Source organism: Aethalodelphis obliquidens, unplaced genomic scaffold, assembly GCF_003676395.1.
Source record: "Aethalodelphis obliquidens isolate GAN/ISIS:26980383/991018 unplaced genomic scaffold, ASM367639v1 scaffold25, whole genome shotgun sequence".
NCBI lineage: Eukaryota > Metazoa > Chordata > Mammalia > Artiodactyla > Delphinidae > Aethalodelphis > Aethalodelphis obliquidens.
The window spans coordinates 21,298,573-21,322,564 of NW_020837969.1; the positions used below are offsets into that span (position 1 = coordinate 21,298,573).

At 46.7% G+C, this 23,992-nt stretch overlaps 1 protein-coding gene across 2 annotated transcripts in view; it reads right to left on the reverse strand.

Annotated features, from left to right (window-relative positions):
• The window catches only part of PRAG1 (PEAK1 related, kinase-activating pseudokinase 1), a 48,746-nt gene that overhangs the window by 21,264 nt on the left and 3,490 nt on the right, over positions 1-23,992 (reverse strand). For both annotated transcript variants that reach the window (XM_027122734.1, XM_027122736.1), the window contains exons 2-3: positions 22,653-23,155; positions 18,802-20,633 (exon numbers count right to left, since the gene is read on the reverse strand). In XM_027122734.1, coding sequence (XP_026978535.1) covers positions 18,802-20,633; positions 22,653-22,982 — 2,162 coding nt within the window. In that variant the 5' untranslated portion in view covers positions 22,983-23,155. The remainder of the gene's footprint in view (positions 1-18,801; positions 20,634-22,652; positions 23,156-23,992) is intronic.

Here is a 23,992-nt window from a genome sequence, read left to right on the forward strand (position 1 = left end):
TAAATTTAGAAAAGCACCAAAATCATGATTTGGGAGGAACTGCCTTCATATTCTGGCCCCGTCTGCCAAAACATTTACGTCATCTACTACATTCTATGTAACATCTCTACAAAGAAAAACTGAACATTATCATACAAGCCAATGTATAGAGATACACAGAGATTGGGTAGGTTTTGCAAGATCACAGGACAAGGGAATTGCAAATTCAGACCAAAAACAAGAGATTTCTTTTGTGCCTGATACCCTCTTGACATAGCTTCAAAGGGTCTAGCTTATTCCTTAGACTTAAGGTCAATTTTAACCAGACATCTAGTGCAATGTTTAGATGGAACCATGTTAACATAACCCTTATTCCAGAACTATGGAATGAATCTGCCCTTAGGCTTTCTATGAAATCTTTGATTGCATCTCTAAGATAGCACGACCGATACATCAGGGACAGGAATACCAAGTTCAAGAGAAAAGAACTCGCCTTGGAGAAAACAGTTCCATTATTAAGTGGAAGGTTTAGCTTATTGATTTCTCTTTCCCTCTTTCCAAGGACTACATGAATATTCACTCTGACCTGACATTTCCCCCACGCAGCCGGACAGACCACAATCAATCCAGCCCTTTCCCTGTTGGTGGTAACCCAGATTTGTCTGAACTGATATTTCCTGATTACATGCCTGCTCCCACTACGGCAGATCTATATCTCAATATCTGCTGTAGGAAATACACAATACAGTATTGATTTGGCATCAGAACTGCCTCATTTAACGCACATGACCTTACAGCCAAGAATGTATCGATCATTCTCTGTGTTCAATATTGCGCAGCCCTGTACTGGTCCTCACAGGCACTGGAATCCCTTGTTCATTAACAGAAAAGTTTAGAGAAAGTTCGCTCCCATGAAATGTGCTCCCTAGAAACATGTCTGTCTCCCCACCTCCAACACTTAGAACCAGATTAAAAGACGTTTTAAAGCTGTTACACCTAAGTGTGACAGTGATGGCAATGTTACAACTAATAGTATTCTTTATATTTCAATGTCACTGTAGGGACCGTGGGGATGTCAAATCTTTTGGAAGTGCTACGGCAGTATATTATCTTTATTTTACCCTCTGGCAAAATATAATCATAGAAAGTTTCATGAAATATTTTTATCCTCATCAAATCCATCAATAATGGCTTTTGCAGATGAAGCCAAGATATGAAGCTGTGAATAACGACAAGTCCTCAGTCTAGGAAAAAAGCCAGATCTATGGCAATCCAACTACGCTGCCCTCTTCAAAGTGGCCCCTGGAGTCTCTTGGTTTTCAGGCTCAGAAAGCTGCCAAGGGAGAAATTCCAGCACCATAGCTGCTGAGCTGGTGCAGAAAAACACTAGATGAAATGTATATAAATAGATGAAACTAAGAAATACATAAATGTGTGTATGTATGAGTATATACAGATACACATATGCACACATACACATAATTATTTAGTATAACAGTGAAGCATTAAAAGAAAGAAAAATGCGCAGTGCCAGATGCAAAGGGAACAATGATTTTCAAATGACTAGTAGTGAATGAATGGCCAGGTCAATTTCATGAGCCAAGGCAGTTTACCAACTAGCAGTTTATTTTAATAAGAACAGACGAGAAAAAAATATGAAAATATAGAGTGAGGATTTGTGAAACTTTGTTTTGTGGAACTTTTGTTTCGTGTGTGTATGTGTGTTGGATCACAATATTAAATATATTTCTTTAAAATATATTTTAAAAACCTGGTTCAAAAAAGGTTAAATAGGGATAGACAAACTTTTCCTTAAAGGCCAGATGGTAAATATTTTAGGCTCACAGATCATATAGTCTCTGTTGCAAGTATCAACTCCGCTGTTGTAGCAGGAAAGCAGCCATTATATGTAAACAAATGGGTACGTTTTCCAGTAATACTTTATTCACAGACATAGATGGCTGGCCTGTGGGTGGTGGATTACTGACTCCTGATCTATTGATAGAACAGCCTTATTCAACAGAAGTATAATGCAAGTCATATATCTATACATGTATATATATATATAAAATTTAAAAAATTTTAGTAGCCAAATTATAGATGAAATTAATTTTAATAATGTATTTTATTTCACAAAATGCATAAAAATATTCTCATTTCAACATGCAATGAATATAACATTATTAATGAGATATTTTATATATTTTTTTCATTCTAAGTCTTCAAACTCTGGTATGTATTTTATATTTACAGCACATTGCAATTTAGGCTCACCACATTTTAACTAGTGGCTATCACACTGTACAGTGCAGATCTAGAGAAACTCATGCATGGACAAGACTGTTCACAGTGTTACTAACAGCAAAAACAAAATCATAAACAGTCCAATGTCCATCAATAAAGGAGTGGATACACTGTGGTAGAGTCTCGTAATGGAATACCACATAGCATTCAAAAATAAATAAACTTGATTTTAAGGTACCAGTATGAAAATTATTCTTAAAATGTTGAATATTAAAAGTAGATTGCAAAAGGCTCATGTAAAGTGTGATACCATTTATATACAATTTAAAAACACATAATGATGCTATGTATTCTTTATATATTACATATATGTGGTAAAATGGAAATAACTTCATCAACTTCAAGATAGTGATGACTCTGGGTAGCAAGGGGAAATTGAAATGGAAATTGGATGGACAGGGATCTTCCACTGTACCTGCAATATTTTATTTTAAAAAATCCAAAACAGGTAACAAAATGTTAATATTTGAAAAATCTTAGGGGGACACATGAAAGTGAGTTAAATTATTCTTTGAACTTCATCGTACGCTTGAAATACTTGGTAAGTTGAAAATGAACACAGAAATGTTCATTTCTAGAAAGAAGGAAAGAAAATCACTAGGGCCTGAATGAGTCCAGGATGGCCATTCCTGTTGACCTGTTGCTGAGCCTCTGAAAGGCAAGGAACACAGAGATGACCCAGTGAGATTTCCATCAGTCCCCATGGGACAGACAGGCTCTATGAGGATTGGTTCCGCCACAGAATAGCCTCATGGATGGAAAAAGTTATTTCTCAGTCCTAACAACTCGCCTGAGACTGTGGGTGTTAATTTTTCTGCATCTAGTCACTATGAGAAGTCATAGCTGTGAAGCCCACCAAGTGAATGCAGACAAAACCAGATTATTCCTGTGGTTGCAGGATAAATTCTCCGTGTGTGCGTGTGTGCGTGTGTGTGCGTGTGTGTGTGTGTGTGTGTGTAGGGAAGTGGGAAGCCTCCAAATGCAGACTTTGGTCAATCTTAGTACAAGCCACAAGTGGAATTTTCACGTTTCCATGGCTTCTGGGGATATTACTACTGTTTCTCTACCAAAAAAGCTCAGGAAGCCCAGGTTCCCGCCCAGTAACAAAAACCCAATAGGCAGTTGGGATGCTTAGATGTAAATAAGGAGGAAAGGGGTGACCCCTTCTCTTAAATCTGTCATATGAACTGCATCAAATATCTTCCACCTTGGAAACCTGTATGATCTGCTGTCTTAGAGAACTGCCACTTTAATTATTGAATGAACAAAAACACACCAGATTTGAAAATGAAAGGGGAAGCTGGCCATCAAAGCAGACTGACAATCACATTGTTTTTGTATCTCCAGTCTGTGTGTGCAGTAGATTTCTTAAGAATCCCTGCAAAAGGCTTAACATTCCGAAGGTGACTTTTCTGAGCCCTAAATGTCAGATGCAAGGCCAAGGTCAATCCGAATGTACTCAGCAACGCATAACAAGACTATACTTATTCTTTTTTAAAGGCACTTTTCCCTCATTAATGATAGTTTGATTTGCCTTTCATAAAACCAGTGCAAACCATCTATAAGATGAACTGATGTCATGTGATTTAAGGAAGTGGCTTCATGGGCCCAAAACCACATCTAGTCTTTCCTCTCTGGGTGGCAAATAACACTCTTATCAGCTGCAGCGGGAGAGCCGGGCCCGCACAGATGCCTTTGCTCCGCGCTGTGATAAATGACTTGCTCTTGCTCAGACTTCCTTCCCTGCCTCCCCACGTTGATTAGACACAGTCACAGGAGAGCAGCATGAGATACACAGCCAGTGGCACAGCGTCCTTAGAGACCTGAGCCCTGCAGCTGCTGCCCGGTGTTTGCAGAATAGCTTTTCCCCCCATTGTCCTTGGAGAAAGAAGCCTTGCCAGAGTTTTCTCCATACTGTATTAGTAGAAAGCTGCAAAAAATAATAATAATCCAGCCGGAAGAGCCATCTGCCAGACTTCCTCATCTGTAGGAAAAAAGCCGAGTCTAAAAATACCCCCTGAGTTTTCAGAATGTCCAAAATTTTTAACGGATACTGGACCCCAGTGTGGGTCAGAGATTGTATCTCGAACTTCACATGGCTGCTAGAATCCTCATACGGCAGCACAACTTAAAGTGTGACAGAGGCACATTTTCATTCTCACGGCCGACTTTGGTTTAGTTCACATCCATTTGGTTGAAAACTTTTTGCTTCTGGAGCAGAAGATATGAAAAGTCACATAATGCCAGCACGCAGTTTTAGACTAGCTCTCCAGACCCTGGTACACAATCACACCACCCAGTCTTTGGATTGGGCAAGTTCACTGCTAAGTTTAGCCTTTTGGAGAAGCCCTTGCGGGTAGCTCTGAAAGCACAAACACGTTAGAAAACTCTATATACCTTGTTTACATTACCAAGAAGTGAAAACAGACTGGTTTAGATGCGGATAAATCAAGTCATGCCTAAATCAAAGAATGAGAGCCTCTTACCATCCCGGACTCCAGCCTGCGGTGCTGTGATCATCCGCATGGCCCCCCAGAGCCTGGGGATGGGCCGTGCCAGTGACCGTGGGGTCCCGTGGAGCAGCCCTGAGGATGAAGGGTCAGCTTCAGAGGCGGCTGAGAGTGCCCTGTCAGACCACTGTGAATTCACCAGCTCAGAGCTCTCCGTTTCCCCTCAGTTCCTCTCTGACTTTTCTATAAAATGCACTTCCTGCAAAAGCACAGGAAAATAGGGACGGCTTTGCCTCTGTGACCTGCAGCTTTCAATCTCCAATTGTCCTGTTGGGCTGCATCATTAGAAGCAATTCAGATACCCTCTCAAATACACTCAGTTTCACCCCATTCATTCTCTACTATTTGGCCACATCCTAAAGTCAAAATCATTCAGTGATTTGAGCTAAAACACGAGGTTTGCTTGGTGAATAAGAGCACCCCGTTTTTATTTATCTTATGCCTGTAGGACCTGCAGTGCATCCCCCATCCTGTCTCTTCTGACTCTCAGATTTTCCAACGAATAAATATTGACTGCCTGCTGCGTGCCGGGCACTGTGTCAGGTCTTGTGCATACAATAGTGAGTAGAGGTGACACTGTCCCTGCTTCAACAACCCTTCCCTGGTGGCACAGTGGTTAAGAATCCGCCTGCCAATGCAGGGGACACGGGTTCGAGCCCTGGTCCGGGAAGATCCCACATGCCACGGAGCAACTAAGCCCATGCGCCACAACTACTGAGCCCGCACGCCTAGAGACCATGCTCCGCAACAAGAGAAGCCACTACAACGAGAAGCCCACGTACCACAACGAAGAGTAGCCCCTGCTCGCTACAACCAGAGAAAAGCCCAAAATAAATAAATAAATAAATTAAAAAACATATTTATCTACAACCTGGTAGATAAATATTGATCAATCTCCTTTCAAAAAGTATATACAGGGTTCAAGCCACATCTGCCAAAAAGATCTGCAGGCTTGGGGCAGATCATCCTGACTCAAAATCTTTCCAAAATTCTACTCTCATAATGATGACCAACCCTGAAGAGCCCTACACGGAGCTCTTGTAAGTATTCTTGACCTTGGCAGCCATACTAGATCAGCTCTGGTCCTCTATGGTGACAGAAACACACACCCTGGATTTTCTTTGACACTCCCTATTTCAAATATTTCCCCACACGGTCTGTACATTAGAATATATGCCTAGTTTTTAGTTTGGAAAAAAATTATCACCATTTTGGTTAATCAATACCTATTACTTATGCTCATATATACTTTGCTCTAATGGGGCTAGTCTCCCACTGTCCGCAAAGCACCCTGCATTCCTGTCCTTTCCCCACCTTGGCACAGAGGAAAACATTCTCTCTCCCCTTCAAACCTTTTCCATCCCCAAGACCTAGCAGCAGGATCACTCACCTAAAAACCCTTCCTAAACCATCTCAATCTTCTCTGACTGGTCTGTCCCCTCTGGAACTCACACCAAACAGTCTGATTCACATCACTAAGCATTTGGTTATAATCCTGGTTAGATTACTCTGTTTCATGTGAAATAGGCTTGTTGCCACCACAATTATAAACTGTTTGAGGAGCTGTGTCATAGTCAGGACATGCTGGAACACAGAGTAATTATTAAATACTTCTTGATTAAGTTTATCTGCCTCTGTTTCAATAACTGGGAGGCATCTAGGAGGATAAATGTTTCCTTTAAGAAAAGAATTACACTTGCCCAGCAAAACTTGCCCAGCAAAACTTGCAAAAGGGGCAAAACTTGCAAGAGGCAGGGACACTGAGTAAACAACAGCCCTCAGCAAAGCTGGACCTTTCTCATATCTACAAAATATAACAGTCCCAAAATATCCTGAATTTACACAATCTTGCAGTTAAAAAAAATTTTTTTTTCAAGAGATGGGATGAGAAAGGCAGATAGCTGCGCCAGAAAGGTTCTTATTGTTTTTATCTTTAGTGCTCTTTGATGAAGATGCTATGGGAGTTATTTTGCAAGTGTCTAAGTGCCAAATGAAGGAACTAAAGGATCCAGTCTGCTCTGGGGCAGGTTTCCCCGCTGATTTATTAGCATGTATAAAGATAGGAAATCAGTTTCATTTTGGGTCAGATGACCTTTACGGTCCCCACAGTGCAGACTTGTTAATTTGCATTTGCAGTTAATGCACTGGTGACTGCTGGGACTCTTCAAGCTGAAAAAGCCTTTGGTTCAACCCAAAAATGAATGTGCTTTGCATTCAGTGGAAACCATTTAAAAATAGAAATAAAGCCTTTTTTTTTTTTTTTTTTCTTGCGGTACGCGGGCCTCTCACTGTTGTGGTCTCTCCCGTTGCGGAGCACAGGCTCCGGACGCGCAGGCTCAGCGGCCATGGCTTATGGGCCCAGCCGCTCCGCGGTATGTGGGATCTTCCCGGACCGGGGCACGAACCCGTGTCCCACTGCATCGGCAGGCGGACTCTCAACCACTGCGCCACCAGGGAAGCCCAAGCCACGCTTATTTTTAAAGATAGTGGTAAGCATGCCTGTGCACGCACGCACGCACGCCTGCACCTACACACACATCTTTAGGTTACTAGTTAGCTAGTATAAAAATGGATAAAAGTGCTTAAATTGGTCAAATGGAAATTTGGAGCCATTTGCCCTGACTATACACAGATATACTTTGGCGTTGAGAGACACAAATGGTTTTAAAAGATGACCTTTCCTGTCTTGGAAAATCAGTCTCTTATTTGTGGCCGCAAGTCTGCGTGGCTGTGTCCTTCCCCAAGGAGGTTCTGGTGCAGGAGTGAGAAGGGCAGATGTTTGCAACCACCAAGCGTGGGGAGGTTTCAGCTAAGGCTGAGGATGGGGATACCAGCTGTTGAGAGCAAGTAAGAGAGTACGGAAGAACACAGCGGCTGGACCCCATCACCTGGTCCGCTACGCTTACACCTCCAATCCCATCACCTGAGAATAATAAGTCTTCAACTCCTGGCCTGTTAAGCCAAGGTGGAAGCTCTTACATCTGTTCACACAGGGGCAGATGGGAAAGAAGACGATGAATAACCACTGGAAGTAAAGACTGAACAACTGCAATCCACAGAGGGGCCCCTCCCACCAGCTGCCCTGCCCACAGGCCAGCATAGCGTGGAAGGACCCTCTGGAGCCTTTGGGAACAACAGCAATGTAAGCATTTGAATAGCTTCCCAGACAGATTTCAGAGTCACCCAGGAAGGCCACTGATGTAGTTAAGAGCATGAACACTGGGGCTCCGCTGCCTGGGTTTGGGGTCCTTGCTCCACTGCTTACTGGCTGGGTGTCTTGGAAAAGACGCTTAATCTCTCTGTGCTATAGCTTCCCATCCATAAAATGGAGATAACAATACTACTTACCTCATTGTGGGGAAGGAGAGTGGTTAGGAAGATTCAATGAGTTAATATTTAAAAAGCGCTAAAAGCAGCACCAGGTACATAGAAGGTACTGGTTATACAGAAAGATGGGTGGATGGATGGATAGATGGGGAGAGAGACAGAGAGAAGACTTCAGCAGTCTCCAGCAAACCCAGTAATTCTTTCTGCTACCTGGATAGAAGCAGAAAATGGATGGGCTAGAGATTTCACTCTCTTGGTACTTTGAAGAGACCCAAAAAAGAAAGTTCATCAGGGTGATTCTTTGAGGACATGCATTATTCTAAAATAACTAGGAAGAGTTGACTTGTCTGTCATCCAGACCTCAGTTTGAATCTACACATTCAAGAGCTTGATAAACGGTAGTGTAGCTCCAGGTTCAGGGGCTGACGTAGTCTTCAGATGACCAGGTAGCTTAGCTCCATTACACAAAAATTTAAAAACAGAAGAACCTCTTTTATTATATTAGCCTGCCTCCCCGCTGTAAAAAAAGAACCTCCCATGATTCCTTCCCCCTTCACACCACCTCCCCACCCTCTAGCACACAGAAGACTTCCAGTGATGGACTGAACTAAAACTGTACTGAGTTGTTGCTCACCAACCTGGGAATCGCCGCTGCTGTTCTAGTCCTGACCTATTCCTGTTGGAATCAATCCACCACAATGATCTCTGCCTGGCCAGAATCTTTTTGTTTCTAGACTACTGATTTTGGCAACCCTGCTCTCAGAATGATCTTTCCCTCCTTCTCTTGACTCAGCAAATGCTTCAAGTCCACTTTGTTGGCCCAGCTTCTGAGCCCAGCTATTGGGCTTAAGAAATCTGTATGTATTTATGTTAGATTTCATTCCTACCCTCCTGACTCGGGAGATTCAGGCTATTTGTAACTAAGCTCCTAGGATGATCTACTTCTCTACTCTCCACTTTGGTCCAGCCTGTTGCCTAATAAGGATAAGGTTCCCCTCCTACTCCTGGGTCAGTTTGTCAGCACCCTCTTACCTGCCCCCCAACAGCTTCATCTCCTGTCCACAGACTTAGCTGAACCCTCCCCACCCCAGGTAAGGGTTCTGGTCACCCAATTCCAACATGGGATGGTGTGCTCCCCACGCCATCAATTCTCGGACGCCAGCTGGGTGTTTTACCATTCAACTCAATTCTGACACTATCTACCCAGAGACAGCATCAGGTTCCACAAGGTTAAGGGCTCAGTCCCACAAGACCGCCCTCTGTTGCAGACGACCGGCTAGGGTTAGACAGGTTGGAGGTTCCAAACTGGCTGCAGAAGCTCACAGAGAAACATTTTACTTAAAATTAAAAGCACATGACTCAGGAAGAGCCAGATGGAAGAGATGCCTCCGGCAAGGTATAGGGATAGGGCAGGGAGCTGCCATGCCCTCTCCCAGTGCCCCACAGGCCACCTGTGCCACTTGCTTCACCAACCTGGAAGCTCTCTGAAGCCTGTCCTTTTGGGTTTTTATGGAGGCTTCATTACATTACGTATGCATGACTGATTAAATAATTTAAATCATCGGCCACTGGAGACAGATTCAACCACCAGTCCCTCTCCCCTCCCTGGAGGTGGTAGTGGGGGGTAAGACTGAAATACCGACCCTAATTACATGATTGGTTCCCCTGGCAACCAGCTTCATCCTTAGGTGGGGTCCAAAAGTCAGCTCATTAACATAATAAAAGACACCTTTATGGCTTTCAGCACTTAGGAAATTCCAAGGGTTTTAGGAGCTCTGTGCCAGCAATGGGGAGGAAGACCAAATGTAGATTTCTTATTATAAATCAAAATATCACACTAGGTAACTCCAAACATCCTCACTCTTCACTAGGCAGCCCAGTGCTTCTCTAGGAAAGCACAAAACCGTGCAGACTGGGACCACAATTAACGCATGCTTCCTGACCAGCTAGCTCTTGTGGCTCCCTGGCCATCCTTTCACTGGACCTCCCATTCTCCAAAGCAAGACTGATGTTAAGTATTTCATCGCACACACATTTTACTTTTCTGTTTCCGTAGAGGTGAATACCTGGGTTTGCTCCAACTCCCTGCTACTGTAAGCAATGTTGTAAAGATCTTCACTGGGGCTTCCCTGGTGGCGCAGCGGCTGAGAATCTGCCTGCCAATGCAGGGGACACGGGTTCAAGCCCTGGTCTGGGAAGATCCCACATGCCGCGGAGCAACTAGGCCCGTGAGCCACAACTACTGAGCCTGCGCGTCTGGAGCTTGTGCTCCACAACAAGAGAGGCCACGACAGTGAGAGGCCCGTGCACCGCGATAAAGAGTGGCCCCCACTCACCGCAACTAGAGAAAGCCCACGCACAGAAACGAAGACTCAACACAGCCAAAAATAAATAAATAAACAAAATTTTTTTAAAAAATTAAAAAATTAAAAAAAAAAAAAGATCTTCACTGTATATGCCCCTAATTGGTCTGTGTGTGTTACCCTAAGGCATGGCTCAGGAATGAAGACCATGGGGACACAGTGTGGTCTCATACTTAATTGTCCGGAGTAATTCGTTTTAGCTCCACTTACACCAAGTCCTCAATACTTGGTGATTGAATGACTATCAACATCAAGAAAGTCTCAGACTCTGTACTGTTGGAAGAGTCTTTCATTAGCTTTCCCTGCTTTCGCAGGAAGCACAGACCAGTATTTAAGGTAGGCCAAGAAGCTGGATCCAGGGGCTGGATTTAGGATTTACTGCACAGACAATTCCCTGTTTCAAGAGAACACAAATATAGAGAAGGCATTTTGAGAGATTTGAAGGGAGGTCACCAAGTAAACGTAACAGATCAGTGAATATTCCTGTCCCGGATTTCTTCTACTTTCTTACCTAGGGAGATGCGTTTTGTCCTCATGTTGAACATTTTTATTAAAAAGATGGCCTTGGGCTTCCTTGGTGGCGTAGTGGTTAAGAATCCGCCTGCTAACGCAGGGACACGGGTTCAAGCCCTGGTCTGGGAAGACCCCACATGCCACGGAGCAACTAAGCCTGTGCACCACAACTACTGAGCCTGTGTTCTAGAGCCCGTGAGCCACAGCTACTGAGCCTGCATGCCACAACTACTGAAGCCCACGTGCCTAGAGTCCGTGCTCCACAAGAAAAGAAGCCACCGCAATGAAGAGTAGCCCCCGCTCGCTGCAACTAGGGAGAAGCCCATGCACAGCAACGAAGACCGAACGCAGCCAAAAAGAAATAAATACAAGAAATAAATTTATTTAAAAAAAAAAAGATGGCCTAACTTGCCACCAGTCAAAAAGACTTGGAAAAATTACATGTAATATTAATTATGAAAACAATAATTTGTCTTCAATTTCCAAAATTTAAATTTATATTATAATATTTAATTTCCAATTACAAAAACTATTCCTCCAAAAGATTCTGACATACCTCCTAACCCTTACCCCTCAATCTGGGACACAGAAAGTCAGTGCTATAAGTCAAAGAGGGTGAGGCTAAGTGAAAATTCATTGTTTAATGAGATTTAAGGACCGAAAATGTAAATTTAAGGTCTATAAGGAGAAATAATACTTTAAATATTGGATACTAGACTTAACGGTAACTGTTTTTTACTAAAATAGAGTTCCCAAAATGCATGGAATATTCATAATCACTCATTAAACTTCACAGAATATTCACAGTCCCTCATTAAGAGAAAACCAAACATTTTGGCACAATAGTCTGAAATTGAGGCTGTAATCAGAGAGGAAGACCATTTTCTGCAAACTCTTTGCTTTGGGCCATGTGGGCTGGACAGACCACACACCCCTCCCAGGTATGAACTTTTAAATTAGTATACGAAACAGTTATTGACCACCAATGATTTTGCATCACCGATGGTAAACTTTAGATTCTGAAGCTGGATTGGCAAGCAGCTGGCACACATGTCTGCACTCCCCCCTCGTATAACGTGCAGACAGTACTGATGGATGATGGCAAGCTCTCCTGCAGGGTGGGCACGTGGCCTCACTGTTTTCCATGAAGAGCTCCAGACTGGTACTCCAACTGATTGCAGCTGGTGTGGAGGATGCAGCCTAACTTGTGGTGCGAGAATATGCAGTCACAAAACCCTCCTTTTGAGCTGCACACATTCATAAGGATTATTTTAAGTGACCTCCTCACTACGACTGATTTTAACATTCCAAGGACTCTTCTTCCCTTTCTTCCTGATCTTCAAGGTCTTATTACTAATTCATGTGTCTATTTATCTCAGCCATTCATGGTTTTATCCAAGGTGGCTGGATTTTCATTCATTTTGACTGTCCACAGAACTCCTGAAGTCAGGAGCCATTCTGGAGGGTTTCTACAACTCAGGGACATACGGTGCACACACCGCCAATTATGGGCCTAAAACACAAGTTTTAAACTCTAGGGAAAATTTTTATAGCACGTGCATAAATGGGCATGAAACGGCTAAAAACCAAACTGACAGGAAGTCAGGGGCATCATTTGATAGTGACAGATACTAAAATTAACTGGAGAGTAAAATATCTGAGTAAAAAGGGAAGGATTTTTTTAAAGTAGTCTTTAATCTGGAACTTCCCCTTTGCCCCCAATGGAGAACACTTGTTTATATAAGTCTGCCTGTTAAAAAAGTACAGAGGATAAACTGTCCAGGGCATCAGACGAAAGTGGAAGCAGGGGATTTTACAGAGCCGTATGGGAACTGCACGAACACCCTTAATACCCAGCATTTTTAGGGATCTGCTCAAAAGCCAATAGAAAGAAATAATGAGCGATTTTAGCACAGAGGATGAAGACTCTCATCTTAAACTCTGCAAAGTATTAGCTGCAGAAATGGCTGCTGAGGAGTCTCTGTAGTTGGTCTATCTACCCTGATAGAGGGAAACGTAAGCATTTTCATGATCGCCAAACAACAAATTTCTTGCACTACAAATAGAGAATAGAGGTGTGAGTTCCACACCTCAAAGGTAGACTGGCTATTCTAGGAACAAAGTCCCTTTGATCACTTGATGGGCAGAGGGGGCTTGATCATACGGCCCATGCTTGTGTTTCCCAACCCACCTCGGAAAGCACGGAAAATCTATTCTCAGAGAAATTAAACCACACCCTAGAATTCCTTGCAATTCATGGGTGGGGAAAAAATGTCCTTAGGTGATTACTGCCTGAAAGGAACATTCTTGTGGCAAGAGAGGGCTGGGCTCCACACACCTGCTCAGCTTTAAAAAAAAGAGCAAATGTACAATCGTTGGAGAGTAATTAATCCATGAAAGGATGCATTGTGCCCTCATGGTGTTTGCCCACCTTGAAGCATTAATAATTATTAACTTCAGTTTCTTTAACTCAAGGCGACAATGTTCTATTGAGCAAGGCTGGCCACAGAATTATAATGGGGTGTCCAGTAAAAAATAAGGCCAAGATCTGTAGTTCCCTCTGGCCTTTCTTCCCCCTAATTCAATAATCTTTTATTGAATACCTACTATGTCCCAAGGTATCCTATGGGAAAGTCAAAGGAAAATGTATAAAACATGGTTCCTGTACTCCCAAGAGTTTACAAGCTTTCAGAGAGATATGAATACGAATCCAGTTTAGTTCAAGACACTACATTAGCTGCCAAAACAGAGGCAAGAAAGAGCACTGGGGCCACCCGAAACCGGGGTGTCAGAAAGATACTTTGATACAAGTATTTAATGATACTACTTGTTCCTTTTCCAATATTTCTTCATGCGCAAAACATAAAGTTAGGTGCTTTGGGCCATAATGAAATAAACAGGGTATGGCCTCTGCCTACTACTGTCTATTGGATAAAAATTTCTTGAGCATCTACACGTGCCCGGCATCAACCAGGATATTTTGGGATGACAGATGGTTAAGCATGCTTTTCACCTTCAAGGAGCATCTGGATTTTTTTTTTTTTTAATAAATGGTTATGTATATGCTGTACTATGTGTGATCTTGTATCAGGTCAAAGGACCTTAAAGGAAGGACTATTTTTTCATTACTCCTGGACACCAAGCCGAGCTTACCTTGGCCTTACTGAATAGAACAAGGAATCTGGTGAGAGTCCAGATGCTATGGTAAACAGTCTCATCAAAAGCAATCAAAGCAGGAGTGAACCTTTCGTGGTCATTTTGCACATCTGCCAATTTCATTCATACCAACTCAACCCTCAGGGGCCTTAAGGGGCAGAACCCCAGTCACTGGCTTTTTAGCACCTTGCACAAAGTGTAACAGAAAGTAGGCAATTAGTAGATATCTGATGAATAAAATAAAGAATCTCTAATCCCTAACCTTCACCATGGATGCCTGCTCAAAAATGGAGAGAATATTGTAAATATTTCATATATATGAAAATCAGTGATTTTTTAAAAAATTACAGAATAGGAAGATAGGAATCAATTTGATTTCTCCCTGCTCCAGCATCACTAGATGTCCCATGTCAGGTTCTACCCACAAACTCATGGGAAGAGGCCAACTAGTAATTTCCCTCTGGCATGGAGCAGGGCATAAACTTGTATTGTTGATACACGTGCTTTGTTCTGTTTGCCAAACTTTGTGTGTGTGTTGAGGGGGGCGGGGTGTGGAAGGCAAGTTCTCCCCCTGAAGTATGCCCAGTATTCAGTCTCCCCTGGACCGTCGACCTCCAGCTGACTTAGTTTTGTCAAAAAGGCTAAACATAGAGAAGATTCTTGAAGCACATACAGTGGTTTCCAATACAAACTGTGATCTTCAGAATGCCACCCAGAAAAACCTGTTGTACATGAAGAGTGTGGGATTTCTTAGTAAATTGTTGCCATCCCACTGTAATCCACTACAGTAGAAAGGGCTTCAAGAATAAAGCATTTGGAGGTTTCATCAGATTGGATATGGGGTCTGGAGACAATGACCCATCTCACTCATCTGACTCCCATCCTCAAGGTCATGCTAAGAGATCATGTGATTGAGAGACCACACAATGAAGTCGTTTTGGTTCCTCTGGGCAGCAACGTGGCCACTTCTGTGTGCAGAAAAGACCTCCATCTTTGACTCCATCACCACCTGTCTGCTGAGAAGCCACGTGGAAGGGAGGGAGGGAGGGAAATTAGGAATGAACGAAAGTCCAGGACAGACTCAGTCTCTGCCCCCAGAATCCCTGCAGAGGAGGAGGAGAACTTAGTACTATTGGGTTAAAAATACAATAAGCATGAGTGATAACTTGAAAACAAAGTCATCCCTCGCTTTCTTGGGGAAACGTTTCTTTCTTTTGATTAGTCTCACCTGGGGCCAGACCATCTGGAAACTAAAACCCTATACCTGTCTTATTTCTCAGTCACCTGTTGTCCTCTAATTCCACCTCTGAGTTCAGGTCTACCAGCCTAATTTGGGGTTTCTTTGTGAAATGCCTGTTCTGCACTAATCAGATGATTTTCCCTCAACTGACCTTGTCATTCAAAAGCCATAAGTCATTTAAAACGCAGTTTGCATCCACAAGGAAATAAAAGGCAGAAATAAATTTGATTTTTTCGCATCTTAATTACTCCCCCAGGCACTGGTTGCTCTCATTAAACTGCCTTAAGTCTTGAACGTGACATTTAAACTAAGAAGTCCACACTTCCTTCCTGCAGGTTTTCATTTTCTAACCAGCAATATTTGTTGACCCTCACCTTCCAACTCTGCTCTAAAGTGGAGCAGGGGTGACCCAGACTCAGTGGGGTCAGTCAGGGTGAGTAGGTGTCAGCTTGTACAGGTAGGAGGTTGCCTTGGCAGCAGCAGGTAAAGAAGGACCCAGGACCCTTACCTGCCCGGGAGGAGGGGTGGGCATATACTTAAACACCTCTAAATGGCTTTCAGGCATTAAATGAGTATTGAGAGCCTTCGTCCTACATGGCATTACAGCAAGAGTTTCCTCAGGAACCCTAATGGGAGTTTACAGAGGATGATATCTCAAAACAGACAGATAAGCTACTGCCAACCATTCAAAACAAGACCACAGGAAAGCCAAGCCACTCTCGACATCTATTTTTTTTTTCCCGCCAAGTGAGTCAGTTTTGTAAAACAGGACCGTAGGAGCATGATTCTTTCTTCTTCCATAATGGCCCAAGAAAGTAGGTGGATCTGCTTAAGTAAGTGTTAGTAAAGAGTAACACCACCTTGCATGAAGCAGCCCCCGTCTCTAGAGCTGTGAGTGTACATAATACACATCGTGACAGCAGGTATCTTTGTTCACAGGTGAGCTTGATCCTTAGAAACAGGACCCACTGAACAGATGACCCATGTGAAGAAATTAAGTTAACCTGGGATGTCGCTCAAAGACCTTCCAGCATTTCTCCATCTTGGAAAACTGACATCAGCCTGCAATAGTCACCAATGTGGTGCTGGTATCGGTCCTGGATCAACTGTGGGCTGCATTCTCATCAATACTCTGATGTGCCACCACACGGCTAGGTTTGAAGGCTGTGGGTTCCTGACACCCTCCTCAAAGGAATTCAGTACGTACAGTACCGAGTTCCAGAAACAAAAGTCAATTTATGGTCCTGAGCCTGCCCTCTTATCTCCTCATGGGAGAGATGTGATGATTCAAAAGAGAATGTTGGTAATGCTTGAAAAATCTTCCTCAAATGAATATATATATACTAGTTTGATTTATTTTAAATGGTACCAGATGCTCTTTTCTTTTTTCTGTGTTCCCTTACGCTAATTTTATTTCCTAGATTTTTCTCCCCAAAGTTCTGAAAATAAAAACTTTTTTTTAAGAGCTGGCACCTAGAACCTCTGAGATTCCCACCTGGTTTATGTTTTATATAATCCAGTGGTTTTGTCATAAAAAGCTGGCCCCCAAACTTGATCGCAATCAACCCAGATGCTAACGAACATTCTACCTGAGTCACATTGTTACAGTGGGTGACCGGGGTTTCTCCAAACATTATGATTCTCACCAAGAAAGTTTTAGTTCCTTCCCCAAGGTTCAGGTGGTGTTACTGGGATCAGGCCAGGCCCATTCCTACAGGGTGTGTGTGTCCCTGCCACTGTCAACAGCTTGGGGCAGCTTCTGCCTACATTAACTAATCTCTGCATTGGATTCTGCTCATCTCACTTGAGAGTCTTCCAACAACAGGGTGCTGCAAATGTATTGTTATTATTAGCCCATTTCGGACAATAACTTGGAGTGGAGTTCACAGCGAGTGGCTTGCGTAAGATCACTTAACCTGCAGGTGAGACAGGCACGGCATGAACTCGATTTTCTGACTCCAAAGCCAGTGCTTTCCACCAACCTTCCCAGGCCTGAGGCAGACAGATACAATGCCCACGTTTTACTCGCATGCCCTGCCTGCTCCCTAAGCCGGCTGATGTGCCCTAGGTGTTTGGAAGCATAGACTTTGGAAGCAGACTGCCACGTATGGCCGTGTGACCTTGGCAGGTTACTCAGCTCTTCCTATCTCTGTTTCGTCATCTGTAGATGGTAATTCCTACTTCCTAGAGCTGTTCTGAGCATCAAATGAGTTAATACGTCTAAGTCTCTTAGCCCCCTGCCTGGCCCATATAAGTGCCATATAAATGGGAGCTCTTCTGAGCTGCCTCATTCATTTAGGGAGTGAAAACTGTAGCCCAAGAGCCTGCGGTCGCCCTACGAGCTGGAGGATGGCTGTCTACTCCACATAGCAGGCGCCCAACTCAATACCAGAATAAAGTAGCGGTGCCAGAAAAAGCCCACGTTAGAACGCATCACAGCCCGTGATGCTTTGATGTTCAAAGTCAAGTGTCACAGCCGCTTCCCCCTGCGGTCAGTTCCCCGCTTCTGACATCAACCTGGAGGCACATGAGCTAAAACAGAACCAACAGAGATGACCCGACTGAAGGAAAGTCTGTTCGGAAAGGCTGTCAGCTTTTGAAAAACAGCAGGTTGCTCCTTTCCCTGATAGGAAGCAGTTCTGCTCTAATAGAGGGCCATTTTTACCCCCCAGAATTTGAACTCTATGCACAACTCAATACCTTAAAAAAGGCATTTGTTTTTCTTGGGCCTTTGAGAGGGACTTTAAACCGGACTTTAAACTCGGGCCTTTGAGAGCAGTGAAGCAGTGGAGAGAGCTTTCAGTTTCAGCATGCTACCATGAAACTACATATATATTTTTTTCTTTAAAAACCCACATCTGAGGGTTCCAAACCATGTGCAGCACCTCCTATTACTCTGCTTTTGGCTCCAAAGCCTAATCGCCATCATGGTCCCAATTCAGGAGCCCTTGCTCCTTGGCCTCCCCATCTCGTTGCCTCTTGAGATTCTGTAGCATAGCCTCCTGGAGCCTTCTTTTCCACGTTTAAATAAACGGGGAATTTCAGGATTTGGGGGGAAAAGCCTGCTGAAGACACTTCAGAGGGACGGAGAGAAAAAAGAGTACCAGATTATAAGAGGATGGGCACCAGGAAAGAGCGACAGCTTGGCATTGCTTCTTGGAAAGACGCCTTCCGAATAGCCAATCCCAAGCAGCGCACTGCTTGTAGGCTTGTGTGCTGAGCACCAAGCCACAGAAATTTACACAAAGGCACGAGGGCCTTTGGGCCGACACTGGTGCCCGGAGGTAGGGCTCTGAGCCTGGGCCTGATGGCTTCGGTACAGGTGGCAAAGACCAAGGTTTCTGGAAGAGGCCTCGGTCCTGCCAGACGAGCCCCGGAGTCGCACGCGCACACACACAACCGTACTCACCGTGACTTCGGAGGCGGCGGAGGAGGCGAGAATGCCTCGATCCCACTTTTGTCCTTGGGGAACTCAAAGGCAAACGAGGCCGATTTGCTCATCCCGGTCCCGGCTTTGCTCTTCGGCCCAGAGGCGCCGTCTGTGGGGCGGGGTCGGAGCCAGGTGGAGGAGCTGCATGGGCCCGTGGGGCCACCGTCCACCCCTCTCCCCCAGCTTTGGCTCAGCAAGTCCTGCTCCACCTCCTCCTCTTCCTCTATCCGGCACTGGCGGCTCCAGGCGCCGGTCTGGTACCGGGGCCGCCTCTGGTCCGAGGCTGACGTGGCAGTGGCGGGCGGGGGGCCCCTGGCAGAGTCGCTGGCAGGGACACCGTTGGCCTGGCAGGAGGAAGCAGGGTCAGCGGGGCCCCTGGATGGAGGCTGGGGCCCAGTGACACCCGAGTTGCCTTCGCTGAGGCTGGGCTGGGGGGAGGCCGATGGGGACACCGGGGACCCTCCAGGGCTACTCTTGGACAGCTTGGGAGGGATGGCAGGCCTCCCCTTGGGCGTGCTCTCACTGGCACCGTGATGGCGGCTCTCCCTCGAGCTGAGCCCCTGCCCAGCCGAAGGCTCCCCTTCGCCTGCCTCAGGGGCCTGGCTCAGGGGCCCGCGAGGCCACTGCACCCCCACCGAGGAGTCGGGGCTGCTCAGGTAGATTGTCCGGTGGTCTTCTTCTGGGTGGGCCGCCATGACTGTGATGGTGGCCGCCACCTGGGGGGCCACCTCTGGGCCTTCCCTGTCCTGGCCCCAGCCAGACGTTGTTTTCTGAGCCCAGGTGTTAGCCATCCTCACCTGGCCCTGGCCCTGGGCAGCTGCCGCCTGTTCTGCCTTGGCCTGTGGCCTGGAAGGCACTGGAACAGCCTTCTTCCTCTTGGTGCTCTCAGCATAGATGGGTTCAGGCTGTGCGGTCTCCCCGGGGTGGGATGGGGCCTGGGGCTCCCCAGTCAGCCCCAGGCACCTGCTGGAGGCCACCCCGTGGCAGCCAGAGTCCTGCTGCTTCCCCGGCCCAGGTGCCTTCATGAGGGAGCAGGAATCACTCTCGTGCTGGGGGACCAAGGGGCTGCTGGCGCGGCTACTGGCACTCCCGCAGGAGAGGCCATCCGAGGAGCTGGCAGCCTCCGAGGTGAGGGACTGCTTCTTGGGGCCCAGGCGGGGTGGGTTCTCTGTCGGGCCCTGGCTGCGGCACTCCCTGGGGAAGCTCAAAGCCCGCCTCTCCTCCTCGGTTGGCTTCGAGCACATCCCCTGCTCCCAGCAGGCCGGCGAGCAGTCCCTGCAGCCCTGTCTGCGCCCGGAGTCCTCAGCCTGTGAGGCGTCCTGACCACCTGGGCTCCCAGGGCAGCAGTCCAGGATGGAGCAGTATTCTCCCCCTTCGCTGTCCCCTGAGGGCGAGCACCTTTGATCGCTGTCATCCTCCGAGGGCAGGGATTCCCGCAGGGGCTGTGCAGAGGGGTAGGGCCTGGGGCCCTTGTGGCAGCCAGAGGTCATCTCAGCAAAGGCAGCCAGTTTCTGGCGGAAGCTCTCCTGAGGGGAGGTCAGCTCTTGGTAGGGAATCGTGGGTTTATCTTCTCGTCCAAGCTTCTCATCGGGGAAGCTCACTGGGTGGAAGGCGACACTCCGTTCCCCCCGGGGCTCTAGGCTGTGCAGGCCGACCATGGCATAGGCAGGGGGGCAGCGAGGGTGCCCCCCGTCTGCCGGGGCCAAGGGCCCAGCAGGCTTCTGGACGCCTCGGAAGCTGCCCAGGTAAACTACTGGCACATCTTCCTGCTTCGGGAGGGGGAGCTTGCCGGGGGCTCGTCTCCAGATGACCTACACAGCCCCAAGGTTAAAAGACTTACATTAGACCTTGTCAGAGAAAAAAGGAAGAGAGAGAAAGTGAGAGGGCAGGGCCATGACACTGTAAACTGTCTTACGAGCCACCATGAAGCAGGCGGGCAGCATGCCTACCCTCTAACCTCCCCACAGCCTTCTTGTCATCACTGGGGGCCCGTGGAGCCACTGGGCTTCCCGTAACCTGCACTCCTCACCCCCGTCTGTAATTCTTTTGGCTTAGGTCTGTGAGGTAGGGGGGGAAAAACGCCAAAGAATAACGTTTTGCCTTCTCCCTCGAAACTGCTGGACGAGATAAGTTCTCCCAAGGGCTTCGAAATAGAGTTTGGGGTTTTGTTTAATTTTTGCTTTGTGTTCATTAGTGTTTTGATAACATTGTCACAGCACAAAGAAAACAAAGCCATAAAGCTTTTAAAAACACTTTGGGGGGCTTCCCTAGTGGCGCAGTGGTTGAGAGTCCGCCTGCCGATGCAGGGGACACGGGTTCGTGCCCCGGTCTGGGAAGATCCCACATGCCACGGAGCGGCTGGGCCCATGAGCCATGGCCGCAGAGCCTGTGCAGCTAGAGCCTGTGCTCCACTACGGGAGAGGCCACAACTGTGAGAGGCCCATGTACAGCAAAAAAAACCCCCAAAACAAAAAAAAACCCAAAAGACACTTTGGGTGGGTGGTGGTGGGGTCGGAGGGCAGCAGGGTGAGGGCCGCTCTCCTAGCTGGGTCTCAGCTCCCTTGCTTCGCTCTGAGCTGTGCTCTTTCTCCCAGTTACAGGCAGTGACCTCAGCCGAGGCTGCATAAGTGGCTGGACTAGTCGAGCTAGAGACAGCGATGTGGGGTGGTCATTCCCATCACTGAAATCACTGTCCCCTCCTCCTTCCCCTCTAGTCTCCCCTATCCCCAGTTTTAAAGCAGTCTCAAGGCAGGGTCGGCCTCTGGCTCCTTTCCAAGATGATTCAGAACAGAAAGAGTCCCTGGTTTACATCTGTGAAGGTCAAAGGTATCGAGAAAGGCCTGGGGAATGGGTGTAACCAGCTTCTGCAAAATGGGGCGGCTTTGAAGGGGACAGGAAGCTGAATGCAGCCCCAGGAGATGGCTCACCTTAGTCAAGCCTCCCTTGATTTAAAACTGACCTCTGATCTCACAGACGCTCACACACCCTTCCTGACCCACTCACTATGATATTTTAAGGAAAACTAGTTAAGTTCTTAGAATATGCCCTAGAAATGCAGATTCCCAGAAGACATGTCTAGAGGCAGCAGGCTCCATGTGCCCTTTAAATAATTACACCTTGGTCAGGGTCACCTGGGGGATGAGCGGAATGGTCTAATCTCTAAGGATGTAATTGTCTTTAGTAATCCTAGATCAGAGCTGGAAAAACCCAAGCTCCCAAATTGGAAACATGAACACTGTCTGGGAGTTGGATGACATTATGGAATTACTGCTGACATTTTTAAGTGTGATAATGATATTTTTGTATAAAGACTTTATGTTTTAAAGACGTACGGACATGATGCAGTATGTGGGGTTTGCTTTAAAACCCCAGGTGGGGAAGGGAGGGTCGGGGCAGGGGTAGAGATGGAACAAGATTGGTCATGAGTTGATGATTGTTCAACCTCACGCGGCAGGGTGGTGGATGCATGGGATTCGTTAAGCAATTCTTGCTACTTTTGTATATATTTAAAATGATCCATTAAATAAAAAAATTTTTTTTAACTTTTTAGAAAAAGCTTCATTCTGGTGTGCCCTGATACAGTCTTCAAATGAACTTGGGGGGACTGCATTGATGGTTCTCAGCCTAAAGGGACAGAGAGAAAGGAGGGCAGAGAGAAAAGAGAGGGCGGTAGTTGGGAAGGAGCAGTTTTGGGGTGAGCCAACAGGAAGCCACCCTGCAGGAGTCCTGCTGGGACAGCCCTCCTTGGCCGCCCGCCAGTCACTGGTGTTACAACAGGAGCAGCCTCGTAAAAATACCACAAAAATACCACGGGGCTGAGTCAGCCTCACCTGCGCAACGTCAGCACTCACGCCAGCCTCTGTCCACCCATCGGAGGCGTCGGAGCTCATCATGGTGGGCTTCACGGCAATGGTGGGCTTGGAGTAGGGCGAGCTGCTCAGGCCTTCATCTTCCGGGCGGCCGCTCTCGGGCCTGGGGGGCAGGCGAGGCGGAGGGGGCAGGCTGCCAGCTCGGGGCTGGGGGCGGCCAGGTGCCGGCTGGTGGTCGGTGCGCAGGCAGAAGCAGTTTTTGCAGGACCCGGGCTTCCAGATGTGCTCCACAAAGTCGCTGCACGCAGACATTTTCGGGCTCTCGGGGTTCACTGGGATGGTCTGGTGCATCTTGAGCAGCAGGCGGGGTGCTGGTTCATCTTGCGCCTGGCTCCCTGCCGTGGTCTCAGGGGAGGCAGATGGGGCTCACAGGGTGGCTTCCTGGAAAGGCAGAACACTTCCCTCATCAGAGATCTCCCCTGCCAGAGGACGGGGGCATGATCAATTCGAGTCTGACGATGTGACTGGGGAGCAGAGCGGGGAGCGGGGGGAAAGGAGGAGAAAGAGGTAAAGATGAATATTCTATTTATTCTGAGACCCTCACCCATTTGTCATGAGGCTCTTAATCCCTTTCTAGTGGTGTGGCCTTAGAAAAGCCGTAAAAGCTAAACACAGCTCTGTTGCATGAGTAGAGAGCGTAAAAGACACTTCAGTCCCCTAAACTCCTGAGTGCTTGGAGGTTTGGGGCAGTTAACGGGGAGAAACCGCACAGGGCTGGCGATGAGAAGCTTGTGGCTGACCCATGCCTCCCCTGCTGCTAGGGGTCTCGAGCCTGGGACTCTGCCCCAGAGAAACAAGAACTACCAAGTAGGACAGCAGATAAAAATCGTGGCTTCTGGAAGACAAGCCACAATTTTTAACCAAGAACGATGTGTGTGGGGAGGCAGGCCTGGGCTCTGAAATCAGCACTGTAACCCATACTTGTGAGGATACGGAGACAGAAGTGGTGAGCAAGGGGGGAGGTGGGGTGCCGGCTGCCTCCCAGGGACCTTTGTCAGGAGGTCTGGCATCTTGGGAATTCGCCCTCCCCGGCCCCCCTTTCTTAGTATGCCTCATTCAATCCAGGGCTCAGTGAGATCAATACAGCCAGAGCTGCAGGGCCAGGGGGAAACCGAAAGAGAGATTCATGGTCACAACAGCCCTGTGGTCTAGGGCTGGTTAGGCTACAACAGAAGGAAGAGATGATCACGGTTATTTTCCCTACGAGGCCCCTGAAGGGGAGGCAGTGAGCTTGCTGAAAGAGTTTGTTGCCTCTGACAGTAAAAACTGAAGGCTGAGAGTTTGCACCATAGAATTCACTC